Here is an 18151-nt window from a genome sequence, read left to right as displayed (position 1 = left end):
TAACAAAACTGCATGTGTGTGGAGAAGCTTTGAAATTTTTCAGTTTATAAAAACGTTTAAACTATTGTATAGTGAAAAATAAAGCAGTATTCGTTAGTTTTAAATGAGGTTTAATAAGATTTCAATTGTTTCCGAAAGTTCTTTGAAGAACAACCGCAAAAAATTCGGCAAAATGTATGAGTAGATAATTGCTTTCATAAACCAGTTGCTATTCCATCCACCCTCCAGCTGTTAAAGTTGTCAAATTAAAACTATAACCGAAAGTCTTCATGTCATTTTTGTATAAACTGTAAATTCTCTTCGTGACGTTGCGGTCTAATTTTGAAAAATATTCTTTGATGAGTTCGACGTAATCTTTTCTTCGCTTCGAATTGACGTTTTGTGGCTTGAGCATGGCTGTACTCAGGTTCAACTTAGCTTCAATCAACCAACTTGCATCTAAAATAAAATTACAAAATAATAGCTTACTTATAAAATGCACTTATTCCTTGCATTTGCAAACCAGACTGAGTAAGCGAGGATTCCGGATTATATTACAGCACAATAAAGGTCAAACTTTCACGTGTAAGGTTTTATTGTCAACAAAAGTGAAGAGTCACCTGTATCAAACGTTTCCAATTTTGTGATAAAGTTGAAAGGAAACTTGCATGGATCGCAATGAACAGTGGCCGGGTAGAAATGTGCGTCTATATTGGTCAGGTTGTGACCGTGATCGGCCAAATAACTGGCAAAGTCCACCCATTCCATAAAATGACCTTCACGTGGTCTGTAAACAAGAAAAATCTTAGAGAAAAACACGAAACGAGATACTTAGACCAATGACATTTTATGTGTCATCTCACCCTCGCCATCATATCGACTTTGTAGATGCTCAAAATACGCTCAATCACATCTGGTTTAAGTTGAGAGAAATAATCTTTTATCAGAGCAGCCGGATATTTACAAAACGTTAATTTTACGTTTTCTTTGCAATCTCGTAATTGTACTTGTCGTAGATCCCTATCAAAAGTGTCTTTAGGTGGTTAACTTTCTGGCAAGATTATTGAAAATTTCATCAACTTTTAAAAATACGACGTGTGCATTATGTCTATCATCTGGCAAATCATCGATTACATGTAGCATAGCCTAACTAAGAGGTGCCGGGTATAGGCTAGACGTGGAAAATTAGACTTGTAAATAAACGCGTTGCACGCTGAATACATGTGAAAGGAGGGCATGTAATTTGCAAATTACAATAGATGCTTAATAAATTGTTTCCTCAAATTAAATTTGTGTGCATGTGCGTTGCAATATTATTCCTACGAGGAGTCTGGTACAGTTTTAATTGATTGGTGCACAGTAACATATCTTCAGCAACGCAAGAGTGCATCAGATCTTCTGTATAAAGGTGTTTCAAAAGTGATCACCATGAATTGGAAGCTATTTTACGAATAAATATGTGAATACATTTCATTTCAAGGCGTTTCAAAGCGGTTTTTGAGACGTAAAACTGCAAAAATTTTGGACGAGGTGGAAGTACACGGGAAATTTAGACCTAGCTGTTAAAAATTTTTACCCCACCCAATGCAATCCACTGCAAGAAAGAGCAGGTAAAAATTCTAATGTCTCCATAATTTCGATATTTTGTTATAAATTTGAGTGTTTGAGCAATAGCAATGAATCAAATTGGAAAAAAATGTCCTCATCACAATTAGACTTGCATAATTTGCCGCATTGACCTATAGCTTAGCATAATTACCACTACTATACAAATATACACTATATAAGCAAAGTTCACGAGGAATCGCCGAAATCAGGACAGAAAAGTCACAAAACCAGTCATTGAAAGGAATCAAGTGTTGTGTATCAAACACAAGGCTTTGAAATATGTAAGCCACTATACAGAACATGTTTAACGCACTTTTCACTTATACCCTCAGGCCACAGAAACTGCTGGTACATCACTAACCGCTCAATAGCAACTTAATTACTTTTAGCAGCTTCCTGGCATATATGGTTCCCATCAAACCAAACCAAATGACAATGGCAAATGAATGCGATACAGTAAATGGGCAATACCTTAATATATAACGTATCCATCAAGTACTTGTGCATGAACGCCCCGCGAAACAAACCGCCAAAAATTAAATGCTAATAAAATGCCAAAAACATTTCCGCGAACAAACAATGACCAGCAGACAGCCGCAATGCATGAAGAGCTGGGGATGGGTAAGATTTTAGCCAGAACTCAGTAACAACAAAGATGAATAAAATGGCTAGTAGCCTAAATTCGGCATTATACGATAAAATACAGAAAAACCTACGATCACAACCTATACAGCACACAAGAAACAAACGTAACAAAAGAGAAGCGATATTCATATTCCAGTTGGATGCTAAATGCACATCATAGTGACATATTAGTGACTAAAAATTTAAACGGTGCTGCATGGTAGCGCATGAATAAATGACAGTGATTCCTTTTACTGACGACACTATTTTTGCGTTCAACAGCAGTGCTATGCCTACTAGCTTACTCTTACCACAAGGAGCAACCAATCCAACATGGCAGACCAAACCCTCACCATGACTAGGTCTCTTCTCCCCAACCTCCCGCCGTCAGAGTCGTTGTGTTAAAAGTGTAACCAAAGGTTTCCATATCGACTTTGTAGATTTGCAAAATACGCTCAATCACGTCCGGTTCAAGTTGAGAAAAATATTCCTTTATCATAGCAGCCGGATCTTCTGTCTTGCGGAACACGTTTTGGGTGGTTATGGTGTCGATAGTGACATTCAGTTTATTATCAATTATCCATGCTGCATCTACAAGTGCAATAAACGAACGAATAATAAATGACAATTCCTCCTTCACTTCCTACCATGGGATCTTATCAAGCCCGAGAAAGAATAATCCAAAACACTGAACAAGAACTCTGGGGCATTTTCTTCAGTTTTATTTAATATTATTTCCAAAACTAACAAAACTCCAAACTATTTTGTACTGTGAAATAGCGAAATTATTAAACAACTTTTCATTTTGCAATCCTACCACGTGTGTAGTGGTGGGCCTATATTATTTCGATATCGGTATATAGGCTACGTGGTCCTATTGCCGATATAAACCTAAAAGGTCACCGTAAGAACTTAGGTTGCAGTTTGATGTAGGCCATACCTGTGGCAAACGTTTCTAATTTAGTGATGTAATTGAAAGGAAAATAGCACGGGTCACATCTCTTCAGCATCGGGAGAAAATGTTCATCCAAGTTACGTAAACTTCTTGTCCCATAGTCTGCCATATAACGGGCATAATCGGCAAACTCCATGAAACGACCATCCTCTGGCCTATTTGGTTAAAATTGCATAAGAGACCATATACGGTAAAACGCAATGCAGTTGACACAAACGTCAAATTTTACCTTGAAAAGCTTCCTTACCAGCCTTTCCACGTTTTGTGCTTGTTTGGATATTTCAACATGCCGGGGTAGCGCTTGAAAAAAACTTTGTAATAATATTGTTTTGTGAACTTGTCTCCCCAGCCAGATATCATCCGCGCCAGAGGATGCCGAACGTTCATTAATCTAGTAGCATTCTCATCCTGTAAATAAGTGTGGGCACAAGTTTTATACATATAGATTATATATAAATTATGTTATACTTGTATAACAAGTGTTTGACAGAGTTTCTTAATCTATCAAGACATAAATTAGTTTTCTTTTACCGAGCAAAGTTGGCATTTTCAATTGTGAAAACTACGGAATTAAAGTTTACTGCACAATTTTTAATTTAAGTCAAACAATTGTATGCTTGTTGCAATTAAAACTATCGCAGGAAACAACCAATTGTGCAAAAAAATGAACGAAAAAATACTTTTAACTTCGAGCTTGTTCAATATAAGAGTTTCTTACAATACCAGGAACAGTGCCGCGACAGTTTGTTATAAACAACAAATGTACAGAAAGTGCATTCTCAGTAACAACTGTGAACCTGCATTATCTCCATCTTTTTTTCCCGACTAAGCGCGCGGAACGCTTCCGAGTTGCTGCTCGTTGTTTTTGCCCAGAAGCTCGTGTTCCTTGACTCGTCGGGAGATCGAATTCTCCAAAAAAAATTATTCCAAGTTGAACTGCCGGCTTTGAGCACAAGGCACATCATTGCACGATGAGAGTGGCTTGCCACAAAGTATCGAACTGGCGGGCCTGAGCGCATTGCAAACAACAAATTGGAAAGCAGAATAGTTTTTAAGCGGATTATTTCGGTTTGAAAAGTGTCGACGTATACACTGTAATGATATATGATATGACACATATATGATATCAGCATAGTGTACTGTAAAGTCCACTTATACCGTATTTTTTCATAATTTCCCAGTTTTTTAAGTAGCTAATGCCACGCTTCACGCAGGCGTTTTCTGCCTGTTCCAGTCTTTTTCCAAACGACTTTTCGACAACAGCAGGTGGCAGAGGTTTTGTGACAGTTACGTCATTGTCCATGGCGTCAAAAATCTTTGACAAAAAAACATTTACATGGACTGTGAAAATCAAACCAGAAAACGACAATCATACGCTTTTTGACCATAGATATCCTATAAAACACCTGTGTTTTCACAAAAAATCCTGTGTTTTATAGGATATCTATGTTTTTGACTGATTCAAATCAGTTTATAACAACAGTCCGTTCAACACCCGCGTAAAATTGGTTATTCGGGCCACTGCTGATGTATTGGAAACGTTAAGATGGTAAACTTAAGCGTACTCGGACAACCAACTACCCAACATTACCTAGCATGAAAAAATGAAACAAAGTTTCTTCAAAGTTAAGCAAAAGACAAGATCAGAAAACCAATCATCCGAACAAGAACAAAGATAACAAAATTTAGAAGCAAGGTGTTGGCAGTTACGACTCATTCAACTACATTCATCTCAACTCATTCAACTTTAACTCATTCAACTATAGTAACGAGAAAACTTAGCGAACTGTGCAGCTAAAAGTCAAATAAATAAGTTGTTGCAAGTTAATAAAGTTGCATGTTAATATAGTTGTTGTATGCGACAACAAACTTGCCTGTGGTATGTGGGCGTTGTGTACCGTCATTTATAGGCTCTACTGTAGTTTGAAGAAAACACACATTCCGCTTTGTAAGCCCAAAATGATCCGGGCCGAGGTGGGTTTATTAAGTGGCGACTACTGTAGTACCTTTGACATAAAACCAAAGATCATTTGGCTAATATGGACTGATTGTTGTTTGATGATTTCTGTTGGGGAGGAATTGACAGTGTTTGGGTTTGTAAGAGAGGAATGTGAAAAAAAGTTTGAGAACCACTGGGTTATACATTTTACAGAGGCACACAAAGAAGCACTGATACAAGATTCGTAACACCAAGTAGCATCTGAGCCACTTCAAAGTTAATTCAAACGGTGATGTTGTTGTAGGCATTAGATCATATAATTTGGAACACGTTACTCAAATATCACATGCAAAAACAATAGCCTTCTTTAAAACCTTTGTATTTCATTTCCGTGTTGTCGACGGCGTCACAATTGTGGAAGCATTACATGCTACACAAGCAGAGAATATCGGCAAGCGCAAAAACATGAGAATAAAGAAGCGGCGTACGGCTTGCCTGCTGCTTTTTGCTGCTTTTTACTTTGCCATTTTGCAAACAAACATTTTCATGGTCGGTTTAAAATCACTACCGAAGGAAAAAGAAGTAGAATCGAAAAATTCAATTCATATAGGCTTATCTCCTTTTACCGAGACCAAAAAGAGAGAGAAATCAACTTCAATTAACCGGGTAAGTCTAAAAAGGAAGATTAACAGTCGAAAGTTTTGAATTTGCAGAATTTTATTTGTGTCATTTTGTAGATGAAAATAATAAGTAAAAACATTTACAAGGCTAATAGTGGTAGTTTACGAGGTTACTGATTGGTGCAGAAGCCAAGCAGCTGATGTAGAAATTTTAATTTGAACTCATTCAGTTCTATAGAAAACCCAAAGTAATCAAGTTGTATGTTTGTATATGAACAAGATCTTCAAGGAAATTGGGTTGTCAGTTTTACCTCTTTCAAGTTATGATGTCAAAAATGACCACGAAATCGAGCAGAGGTTTAAAGACAGGCTCACCAATGCTACAAAGATGTGCAAGGCACATGGAAAAGATTACCAGCAAAGTTGGAAAAATATCAAAACCTCTGGTAGATCATGATTTCAATTTATACTGCAACGAAAATCTTACTTGATACTAATTGTCTTAATACTGCCTAAAATAAAATGCTGAATAATTGCATGAGACATTTTACAGTATCATAACCGGTATACAACCGCAAAGATGCATTTCATGCGTCCTGATTGTGGTTGTGTGATGTGAGATATAGGTTTAGTATTGTAGGATTGTTGTATACCTTTATTGAAAAACCGCCATGCAAGTTGCATGCATATTACATGGTTACGTGGTTACATGAATGCATTATTTTTATTGTAAATCCATTTATACAGAAGATATGATGCACTCTTGGGTTGCTGAAGATATGTTATCGTGCACCATACAATTAAAACTGTACCAGACCCCTCGTAGGAATAATATTGCAACGCACATGCACATAAATTTAATTTTAGGAGACAGGTTATTAAACATCTATTGTAATTTGCAAATTACATGCCCTCCTTTCGCACGTATTCAGCGTACAACTGCGTTTATTTCCACGTCTAACTAGTTAGCCTATACCCTGCACCTCTTAGTTAGGCTATGCTACATGTAATCGACGATTGGCCAAACGATAGACATAATACACACGTCATATTTCTAAAACTTGATGAAGTTTTCAGTAATCTTGCCAGAAAGTTAACCAACTAAAGATGGTTTCGATAGGGATCTACGACAAGTATAATAACGAGATTGCAATTAAAACGTAAAATTAACGAAATAATAGTCAAGGTAGTAACGATGTGTGAACGACGTGGGATAGATTATAAACAAAACTGGGAAAACCTGAAAAATTCGGGTAAAACGACTGTTGCATATGTACTGTGCATCGTAGCAATACCATTTCTCGGTGCTATACATTGTGTGTCAAAGTGAATTTCCAGTTGTTAGAAAATTTACAGCAAGGGTTGTTATGAGGTTTTTCATTACCAATTCAATTGCCAGGTAGAATTACAGGCAATTTTGTGGCGAGTTACGACCACAGGGCCATGATCTGCCTCGTGCTGAAGGCTGGAAGTCAAACCTGGAACAACATCTTCTGGAGGATTAGATCTCCGGACCAGGCAAAGAAGTACGGCTTTTACGAAAAAGCAGAAACAAGCCAACGACAAGCTTTTTATGATCTCAGTCTTGACAAGAAAATGGAACTATTAAAGGTTACAAAATCCATTGACGGTTCCTTGACGAATACTGCTTAAAAATGAAAAGTTAGAAAGAGATATTTTACTTAAGGACGACGACGCTGTTCGAATAATGAGCGTACGACATCCTTTGGCAAGAATGATATCCGGTTGGGGAAACAAGTTCAACTAACGATACTTTTACTACCTTTGGTTCAAGCAATATCCTGGCATGTTGCGATATCCGAACAAATACGGCAAATGGAGAGGGTACACCAATAAAATTGGTTTTATTTAAACATTGATTTGCCAGAAATTGTTTGAACATGCCGAAAACGGAAGGCACTTACTTTTGTAGTAAATTAAAATTTCATCACAGGGAAAGAGATGGTTATTTCATGGAGTTTGTTGATTTTGCTGAGTACGTGGCAGATTACGGAACGGAGAGCTTAGAAAACTTGGACAAACTCAAATATCACATGCAAAAACAATAGCCTTCTTTAAAACCTTTGTATTTCATTTCCGTGTTGTCGACGGCGTCACAATTGTGGAAGCATTACATGCTACACAAGCAGAGAATATCGGCAAGCGCAAAAACATGAGAATAAAGAAGCGGTGTACGGCTTGCTTGCTGCTTCTTGCTGCTTTTTATTTTCCCATTTTTCAAAGAAAGATTTTAATCGTCAGTTTGAAATCACTGCCGAAGGAAACAAACATAGAATTGGAAAATTCAATTCATATAGGCTTATCTCATTCTACCGAGACCATAGAGAGAGAGAAATCAATTAACCGGGTAAGTCAATTAATTAATCCATTAACCGGGTAAGTCTAAAAAGAAAGATGAACAGTCGAATGTATTGAAATTGCAGAATTCTATTTGTGTGATTTTGCATTCGAAAAAAATAAACATAAGCATTTATTAGGGTGATAGTGGTAGTTTACGTCGTTATTAATTTGCACAGAAGCTAAGCAGCTGATATAGGCGTTCTAATTTGAGCTTTTTCACTTGTATAGAAACAACGTATTACCACAAATTATAACAAAGTATAGAATACTAACCGTATGAATGAAGCAACTTAGGTGTCAGTAATTTGACTCTTAATGTTTGTTATCGTTGACACTTTTGCTATTAAAGGTTCAAGTTCCCGTAACGGTGACAGGAAAATCGAACAAGTCTCCTCCACTACATCCAGTAGAGGAAAGATTCAAAGACCGACTCGATGAAGCAAAACACGTTTGTCTCCAACGTGGAGTGAACTACAATGAAAAGTGGAAAGCGGTGATTGAAAACGGTATTGAAGAATAAAAAACATTTTACAACGCAACTGAGAAGCAGATTTAACTGTTGTAGTGACGTACACCGTGTTGTACATTGTATTGTTTAGGGCCTCCTACTGATAGATTTGTAGCCAGTGAGTCTCACCACGCGATGATGTGTCTCGTGCTCAAAGCTGGAAGTTCAACTTGGAACGACTTCTTCTGGAGACTTCGGGCTCCGGAAGAAGCAGAGAAGTACAACTTCTAGGAGAGGGCAGTCCATGGCAACGCCTATGCTTTCAAATCTCTGAGCCTAGACAAAAAGAAGGAAATACTGCAGGTAAAAATATATATAATTTTTAACAAGCCATGCAGAGTATTGAGGTTTAACCTGCCTGCTTGCAAATATCTCTTTTAACATACAACATTGTTTTGTACGTTTCGTTTTTTAAAAATTATTATGGATATTTTTAACCTTTATATTTGCTCTTTGAAGCTACCTTTTCGTTTACTTAAAGTCTTAAATTCTTAGAAGATGTTTTTTACGTTACTGATTACAGGTTACTATTCTCCAGAAAATTCTACAGAATTCGGCCAAAAAAGTTTTTGTAAAAAGTACTCGAACGACAATGAACGTTTTGCGTAATTTTTGTAACGCATAGAAAGAATAGGCTACACTTGTCGGTTCGATCGAACTACTAATGACGTCACAACAAAAACCCTGCTTCGTCTTTCGTCCTGCTCTGTCGATCAAACGTTTCTATAAGATTGGCGAAGGTTCCCTGGTTACTAACTTAGTAGCTTATTACCTGATACTTCGTTTCTTATTTTGATATTTTTTGGCAAATGAATTTGGGTACATGCAAAGGTGGCGATGCTGATCTTAGAGCTTTTGAATGACCCTGGTAGGCTCCTTACCATACACTTCAACAACATTTATAATAACTACAAAGGAAAACATTCCTTGAAACAACAATTGTAACAAAAATGTTTCAAAAAAAAGGGCACATGCTAGATAGTTGCTAATTTCTTTGCTTAGACGTAGATAAAGTAATTTGCTTGTAATTACTAGGCCTATGTCAGTAAATAGATAACCAGCAGTCAACTACGCTAAAGTACAGTCCATAATGGAGGCAGTGATATGAAATTTTACTTTATTTGCATTAACAGAGACAAAATGTAGCAAAAAGAATAATGGTTTTTGCAGGATCCTAACGGCTTGAGATTAGTTGGTGTCCGCCACCCGTTTGCTCGAATAATTTCAGGCTGGAGCGACAAATTTGACAAAATGTATTTTTACAACATCTGGTTCAAGACCTTTCCCAAACTTTTAAACTATCCCAACAAGTGGGGGAGATGACACATAAAATGTCATTGGCCTAAGTATCTTGTTTCGTGTTTTACTCTAAGATTTTTCTTGTTTACAGACCACATGAAGGTCACTTTATGGAATGGGTGGATTTTGCCAGTTATTTGGCCGACCACGGTTATAACCTGACCAATATAGACGCTCATTTCTACCCGGCCACTGTTCATTGCGATCCATGCAGGTTTCCTTTCAACTTTATCACAAAATTGGAAACCTATGATGCAGGTGGCAGTTTCGGTGACAAAGAAAAGTTTGAACTCCCTTAATTATGTTGTAACGTAATTATTGCAAAATCGAATGTAGTCTGTTATAGGTTATAGCATCACTCATTATGTTTAGCTTAATACACCGAAAGTGTAATTATAAGGTCATCATATTTTAAAAATTCTTTACTTCATGGACACAAAAATTGTTTCTCAATTTATTTAATTGGGTTTGTATCACAAATTTTATGATAATAAATAATTTTTTCAGCTAATGTTCTTGTCCTTTGATTTATATGCTTATTACTTCACATTGGTGAAACCAATTGATGGATGACACCATAAATTCCTATAGATCTCCGTAAACATATAAAAACAGAACGAGAAATCAGCAACTTCTCAGCTTTTAAAATCATGTAGTAATACTTGATAATTTTATTTTAGATGCAAGTTGGTTGATTGAAGCTAAGTTGAACCTGAGTACAGCTATGCTCAAGCCACAAAACGTCAATTCGAAGCGAAGTAAAGATTACGTCGAACTCATCAAAGAATATTTTTCAAAATTAGACCGCAACGTGACGAAGAGAATTTATAGTTTATACGAAAATGACCTGAAGACTTTCGGTTATAGTTTTAATTTGACAACTTTAACAGCTGGAGGGTGGGTGGAATAGCAACTGGTTTATGAATAAATATATCTTCACACATGTTGCCGAATTTATTGCGGTTGTTCTTCAAAGAATTTTCGGAAACAATTGAAATCTTATTAAACCTCATTTAAAACTAACAAGTACTGTTTTATTTTTCACTATAGCTGTAATAGTTTAAACGTTTTTATAAACTGAAAATTTTCAAAGCTTCTCCACACACATAAAGTTTATCAAAAGAGCTCAACCTATACGTTGAGTTGATCGAAAGTCGTTCTCGGCAAATGACGTTGCTTAAAACGAATGTTATTGAGGCTTCCCATATTACTATACCTCGTATGTAAAACACATTTAACCAAGTGTACATTTTATTCAGTCGTTATTTGTTTTTCGTTTTGATTTTTTTCTTTTTGGTGTTTATTTGTTTCATATTTATTTGGCATTGAACCTTTCCCCACTTCACCAATCCAACTTTTTGGTCCATAGTCCTTTTTACGTCTTCATTCATTTTCGTTTATCGCATTTCCTTGTATGTGATTATATTTATTAGTTTTAACCAATGGAAAACATATATGATAGGCGGCAAGTATACGGCGTAGCAAGACTGTTGTATACGACCTTACAAAATCTTCCTATACGGAGTTTCAAAAGTTTTCACCACAAATTGGAAGCTATTATGCGTATAAACATGAAAATAAAATGTTTATAAAATACCAAAAACGTATCCGCAGACAAACAACGACGAGCAGACAGCCGCAATTCATGAAGAGCTGGAAATAGGAAAGATTTTAGCTTAAGCTCAATTACAACAAAGATGAACAAAATATGGCTAATAGCCTAAATCCGGTATTATGCGATACAATACAGAAACAAACTGACGACCACAACCTATAGCACACAAGAAACAAAAGTGAAGCGATATTTATATTCCAGTTGGATGCTAAGGGCACATCATAGTGACATATTAGTGACTAAAAATTGAAACAGTGCAATATTGTAGCGTATGAATGAATGAGAGCGTTTCTTTCAGTGACGACACTATTTTTGCGTTCAACAGCGGTGCTATGCCTTCTGGCTTGCACGTACCACAAGGAGCAACCAATTCAACATGTCAAATCAAACGCTCACCATGACTAAGTCCCTTCCCCCCAACCTCCCGCCGTCAGAGTCGTTATGTTAAAAGTGTAACCAAAGGTTTCCATATCGACTTTGTAGATGCTCAAAATACGCTCAATTACGTTCGGTTCAAGTTGAGAAAAATATTTCTTTATCAGAGCAGCCGGGTCTTCTGTCTTGCGGAACACGTTTTGGGAGGTTATGGTGTCAATAGTGACATTCAGTTTGTTATCAACTATCCATGCTGCATCTACAAGTGCAATAAACGAACGAATGATAAATGACAATTCCTTCTTCACCTCTTATCAAGTCCGCGAAAGATTAATCCAAAATACTGAACAAGAATTATGATGCCCATACACAAAATAGTGGCAATTTCTTAAGTTTTATTTAATACTACTTCTAAAACTAACGAAACTCCAAACTATTCTATACTGTGAAATAGCAAATTTTTCAAACAACTTTTCATTTTGCGTTCCTACCACGTGTGTAGTGGTGAGCCTATATTATATCGATATCGGTACATAGGCTACGTGGTCCTCTTACCGATATACGCCTAAAAGGTCACTGTACGAACTTAAATTGCAGTTTGATGTAGGCCATACCTGTGGCAAACGTTTCTAATTTAGTGATGTAATTGAAAGGAAAATAGCACGGGTCACATCTCTTCAGCATCGGGAGAAAATGTTCATCCAAGTTACGTAAACTTCTTGTCCCATAGTCTGCCATATAACGGGCATAATCGGCAAACTCCATGAAACGACCATCCTCTGGCCTATTTGGTTAAAATTGCATAAGAGACCAGATATGGTAAAACGCAATGCAGTTGACACAAACGTCAAATTTTACCTTGAAAAGCTTCCTTACCAGCCTTTCCACGTTTTGTGCTTGTTTGGATATTTCAACATGCCAGGGTAGCGCTTAAACAAAACGTCGTAATAAAATTGTTTGGTGAACTTGTCTCCCCAGCCAGATATCATCCGCGCCAGAGGATGCCGAACGTTCATTAATCTAGTAGCATTCTCGTCCTGTACATGAGTGTTGGTACAAGTTTTGTATAACAAGTTTTTGACAAAGTTTCTTCATCTATGAAGACATAAATTAATTTTAAACCAATCTTTACCTATCAAAGGTCAAGTTGGCATTTTCATTTGTGAAAACTACAGAAAAATTTTGAATTTAAGTCAAACAATTGTATGCTTGTTGCAATTAACATTATCGCAGGAAACAACCAATTGTGCGAAAAACAAACGAAAAAATACTTTTAACTTTGCGCTGGTTCAATATAAGAGTTTCTTAAAATACCCGGAACAATGCCGCGACAGTTTCTTAAACACAACAGATGTACAGAATGTGCATTCTCAGTAACAACTGTTAACCTGCAATATCTCCATCTTTTTTTCCCGACTAAGCGCGCGAAACGCTTCCGCGTTGCTGCTCGTCGCTTTTGCCCAGAAGTTAGAGTTCCTTGACTCGTCGGGAGCTCGAATTCTCCAAAAAAAATTATCCCAAGTTGAACTGCCGGCTTTGAGCACAAGGCACATCATGGCACCATGAGAGTGGCTAGCCACAAAGTAACGAACTGGTGTATTGCCTGAACGCATTGCAAACAACAAATTGGAAAGCAGAATAGTTTTTAAGCAGATTATTTCGCTTTGAAAAGTGTCGACGTATACACTGCAATGATATATGATATGACACATATATGATATTAGCATAGTGTACTGTAAAGTCCACTTATACCGTATTTTTTCATAATTTCCCAGTTTTTTAAGTAGCTAATGCCACGCTTCATGCAGGCGTTTTCTGCTTGTTCTAGTCTTCTTCCAAACCTTTTTTCGACAACAGCAGGTGGCAGAGGTTTTGTGACAGTTACGTCATTGTTCATGGCGTCAATAACCTTTGACAAGAAACATTTATCTGGACTGTGAAAATCAAACCAGAAAACGACAATCGTACACTTTTTGATCATAGATATCCTATAAAACACCTGTGTTTTCACAAAAAATCCTGTGTTTTATAGGATATCTATGTTTTGACTGATTCAAATCAGTTTATAACAACAGTCAGTTCAACACCTGCGTAAAATTGGTTATTCGGGCTACTGCTGATGTATTCGAAACGTTAAGATGGTAAACTTAAGCGTTTTGTAATCAGTTACTTACTAGCATACATGTAGTTGACTATTCCTACTGTGTACAGTTATTTATTTCTTTGGTTATTTGCATAGATGAAACTATCTGAAGACAATAAATAAGTAACTGATAAGTAACTAAGAAATCTGTAACTGAAGCCGTTCAGCAGTAAAACTGTTCCAAGAAGATTAACGATCTTGTGCTTAGGCCTACACTAACCTTTCTGGTCATATTATTCTCAAACAGCTGCAATTGCGAAGAGTACGGCAATGTTGGAAGTACAATCCGTTTGGTTTTGAATTCGGCAATGTATTCATCGATGTAGATTCCATCAAAATATAAAAAGATTAATGCCGATATAACACAAGCGAAAACTAATCTCTTAAACCGCTTCATTTAAAGATATCGACCTCAGTTTAAAGAAATCAAATCACGAGCAAAAACCTAAACAATTTGTCATAGGTTAATTTCATGTAGTTAAAACGTAGAGAGTGACCGAAAGTAAGTCAAGCGTTTCGTAGTTAAAGATAGGGGATTAGGTTAGGAAAATTGACATGCAAAAAGTTGATTTTAGTTATTTATGATTTAGCTGTAATCAGATTTAAGCTGGAAGGAAGATTCAGGTTAGGTTTAGGTTACTATGTTATAAAATTAACGTTAGATTAACCAAAATCTGTGAAAAAAGTTTTGGACGTAGGCTACAATGTTTTCTGGTGAAATAGTGGCAGCCTAACACATTACCGCAAGATTTTTAAATTTGGAATAATCGGCTGTTTACTGGAAGAACAGAACTGTTTATACGAAAATTGAATATTACTCTACCTCATGGCTCTTAACTGATTCAAAGTGAAGATAGTTACCAGTTGCTTGGTTACTTATTTAATAGTTGGGCTTAAACAGACAGGGAAAAAAACGTTTTTTCCTCACTGTAGCTACCTGCCAAAAGAAAAACCTTACACAAGCGTGCTATATAGAGATAACGTTCTTCGTTCGAGGATAATACACAAAGCTCATTATAACAAGGAACCAGAAAACTTGCAAAACAGCAACTTAATCATTAGCGTCGCTGCATCCCAGGTCGTGGTGTTCTAATGCCGGAAGAAGGACTTAATACAACCATACTTATGATCGGTTAACCGGTCGGCTTGCTTCTCCGCTAAACAATATAATTGATCACTATTTTCTTGCTTGTCTCGAAATGAAAACCTTATCGACATGACAGTAAAGTTTTTTGAGATAATTTGTTGTAATAATATACTGTAACTTGGTCGCACTGACCAGTTCTAACGGAATATACCTCAATGTACTTCGTCCACGAATGATCGAATTCCAGTGATAAAGATACCACAAAGGTGTTAGGCTTATCAGGTTTCAAACAGCCTAGTGTTGAAGACAACATGAGCATACAAAGTTAAAACACTAGAAGAGAAAGGTTTCTCAAAGAGTTGTTGTGTTTGTATGAAAGCTCATACCTTAAACGAAATCGGCAAGAATGAAAGCAAGCTACCGGCGTTCGACTCTGTTTCGTGTTTCTTACTCGATGATTGCTGTAATAGTTCTGCTTAAACGTAGTGATTTACGTAAAAATTTTAAACGAAAGATTGTATCCGGCAGTTCTCGACCGACTTCGCAAAAGAAAACGCGCCAACAGAAGACGAAGACGAAGACGGTAAGTCAAGTTAGCAATAGCATTTAAAAGGGAACCAGTGGTGGTCGGACGATTCAACCCACGGACGATTCAACCCCGGACGATTCAACCTGCGGACGATTCAACCCAGGAACATTCAACATTGGACGTTTCATCCCACGGACGATTCAACTCCCAGACGATTCAACCCGCGGACGATTCAAACCGCGGATTTTTGTGAGAAATTAAAATTTGATCACAGGGAAAGAGATGGTTATTTCATGGAGTTTGTTGATTTTGCTGAGTACGTGGCAGATTACGGAACGGAGAGCTTAGAAAACTTGGATCAACATTTCAAACCGATTTTGTCTCATTGCGATCCGTGTAAATTTCCTTTCAATTATATCACCAGACTAGAAACCTTTTATACAGGTACACTGACCCCTAGATATTTCAGCCTAATCTGTTCACTCAATTATATAATTAAAAGAGCAACTCTGAAAACACATTTTAAGATTATTTCGAGATAAGCGTTTTATGAAAAATTTTGAACAGGGCTTTATTTTCTTTAAATTTTAATTTGTTGTTTTTAAAGATGCAAGATGGATCATCGAAAGTAAACTGAACGTTTCAGCCAATGTCATATCGTCTGTAAACGTGATTAACAAGTCAAAAGATCCGGCTGCTCTGATAAAAGATTATTATTTCTCTCAACTTAAACCAGATGTGATTGAGCGTATTTTGAGCATCTACAAACTCGATATGGAAACCTTTGGTTACACATTTAACAAAACGACTCTGACGGCGGGAGGTTGGGAGAAAGAGACATCACTCACCTGAAATTGTCTTAAACTGTTAATTGTGTGTTAGATAAAATATATTTTCTTCTTGCGTAGCCTATATTTATTTCAAATTGAATGGTAAGTGCACTTGTCAGTCTTGTGTGTCTATAATGAGAGCTAAAGGGCATGGGACGCGAATTAAGAGATTTCTGTGTTTGATTGTTGATGGTATAATAAGCATTCGTTGTAGCAAGGTAGCCTTAGACGAGACATTGCTTCTGATCAGGAAAGCCAGTAAGTCACATCCATTGCTTTGAATGATATGGAATAGGAAAAATAAAAATTCATTCTAAGTTTACAAACGAAAGGCTTCCAATAAATTCGGTAATTACAACAAAAATAAAACAGCTTTTTTAATTATGCGATGTGTTACGTTTTGTTAAAACCACCTAAAACTGCTCTCTTTAAGTTACGTTGATTAACAGAGACTATAGGCTATACCAGTGCTTCTCAAACTGAGCAACTTGGCTCCCTTATGAGGAATTCGTAATGTTAAGGAAGGAAAGATCGTTATGGGAGGAATATGAATGGAATGTCTTTCAAAAGTTTATTGAAAATTATTTGCAGACATTATAAGCTTACTTTTATTTATGCAGTAGTCGCCGATTTATAAACCCACGGTTAATAAGACCGGCCGCCTATTAAGCCCAGTTCAGCACGGTCACGATTTACTCCATTTGTTCCTGTAGTAAAATGCTCCGCTTTATTAACCTAAAACTCCGTTTAATAATCCCATTTTCGGAGTGATTCCGCATAATATGAGCGTGAGTACATCGATCATGATGGTTTGCCTACTACGGTAGGCTATACATTATATGCAAGGACTCGTCAACTCGAAAACTCCGCCAAGGACGCTACCAAAACCGGCTGTTGGTTAGGTTAGGGTTAGGGCTGTAAAATGTGGGTTTGGCGGCGGGTTAGCACTCCGACCTTGTCAAAATACCTGACTGTTACAGAAACAGTAAAAGAAACCAATGTCGGTACAATGAAGACGGTTCGGCAATTGATATGACAGATCTGGGCCAAAGCCTAAAGGACGCCCAGATCCTGATGAAGAACTCGATTCTAAATACTAAAACAACAGTGAATATTGGAACATGGAATGTGCCAACTCTTTATCAACCTGGAAAATTCCCATAGTTATTTAGATAATTCCGAAACTACAAACTGAATGTGCTAGGCATAAGTGAGATGAGATGGACCGAAAGAGGAAAAAAGGATAATAACGGAACGACAATTCTGTATTCTGGACACGAACACCTGTACGTTAGCGGAGTTGGTCTTATACTTAATCGCAATACTGCAAAAGCACTAATTGGACGGAAACCTGTAAGTGATCGAAAACTCGCAGCAAAATTGCAATCCAGGTATGCAAAAACTACTATCATACAAGTGTATGCTTCAACAGAAGAGGCAGATGAAGATGAAAACGACTCAATCTATGAACTATTACAAGACTCTATCGACCAAATTCCCAATCAGGACATAAAACTTCTTATGGGTGACCTGAATGCTCAAATTGACCAAAACAGACAAGGCCTAGAACATGTCATTGCGCCACATGGATCAGCTGAACAGACAAATGATAATGGCGAGCGACTTCTTTTGTTTTGCAGCGCAAACAGCCCGTGCATAGGAAACAGTTATTTTGATCA

General features: G+C 37.0%; 3 protein-coding genes across 6 annotated transcripts; 1 reads left to right on the top strand and 2 right to left on the bottom strand.

The window, feature by feature from the left end:
• Positions 1-24: 24 nt before the first annotated feature.
• On the bottom strand, positions 25-851 carry LOC143466198 (carbohydrate sulfotransferase 12-like). The gene is made up of 3 exons (XM_076964834.1): positions 843-851; positions 600-783; positions 25-438 (listed from the first exon to the last, which is right to left on the bottom strand). Exons 1-3 carry the CDS (start codon positions 849-851, stop codon positions 209-211), a joined length of 423 nt encoding a protein of 140 aa, XP_076820949.1. The 3' UTR covers positions 25-208.
• Positions 852-1581: 730 nt separating this feature from the next.
• Positions 1582-14467, bottom strand: LOC143466063 (carbohydrate sulfotransferase 11-like). 3 transcript variants are annotated; one of them, XM_076964656.1, is made up of 7 exons: positions 14247-14467; positions 13636-13792; positions 13272-13486; positions 12760-12920; positions 12498-12667; positions 11905-12142; positions 11424-11546 (listed from the first exon to the last, which is right to left on the bottom strand). In XM_076964656.1, the coding sequence occupies exons 1-6, from the start codon at positions 14421-14423 to the stop codon at positions 11910-11912; spliced, it is 1113 nt and encodes a 370-aa protein (XP_076820771.1). In that variant the 5' UTR covers positions 14424-14467; the 3' UTR covers positions 11424-11546; positions 11905-11909. The 3 variants fall into 3 exon arrangements, with proteins under 3 accessions (XP_076820772.1, XP_076820771.1, XP_076820770.1); XM_076964657.1 differs by lacking the exons at positions 11424-11546; positions 11905-12142; positions 12498-12667; positions 12760-12920 and adding exons at positions 1582-2802; positions 3152-3321; positions 3414-3574 and having other exon boundaries at positions 14247-14423; XM_076964655.1 differs by having other exon boundaries at positions 11424-12142.
• Positions 14452-16590, top strand: LOC143466064 (carbohydrate sulfotransferase 11-like). Of its 2 annotated transcripts, XM_076964659.1 has the most exons (3): positions 14452-15696; positions 15727-16086; positions 16250-16590. In XM_076964659.1, the coding sequence occupies exons 2-3, from the start codon at positions 15936-15938 to the stop codon at positions 16492-16494; spliced, it is 396 nt and encodes a 131-aa protein (XP_076820774.1). In that variant the 5' UTR covers positions 14452-15696; positions 15727-15935; the 3' UTR covers positions 16495-16590. The 2 variants fall into 2 exon arrangements, with proteins under 2 accessions (XP_076820774.1, XP_076820773.1); XM_076964658.1 differs by having other exon boundaries at positions 14452-16086.
• The last annotated feature ends 1561 nt before the right edge of the window (positions 16591-18151 follow it).

The sequence above is a fragment of the Clavelina lepadiformis genome, chromosome 7, assembly GCF_947623445.1.
Source record: "Clavelina lepadiformis chromosome 7, kaClaLepa1.1, whole genome shotgun sequence".
NCBI lineage: Eukaryota > Metazoa > Chordata > Ascidiacea > Aplousobranchia > Clavelinidae > Clavelina > Clavelina lepadiformis.
The sequence above is the reverse complement of the archived record's forward strand: the minus strand, read 5'-3'. Positions and strand labels throughout refer to the sequence as shown.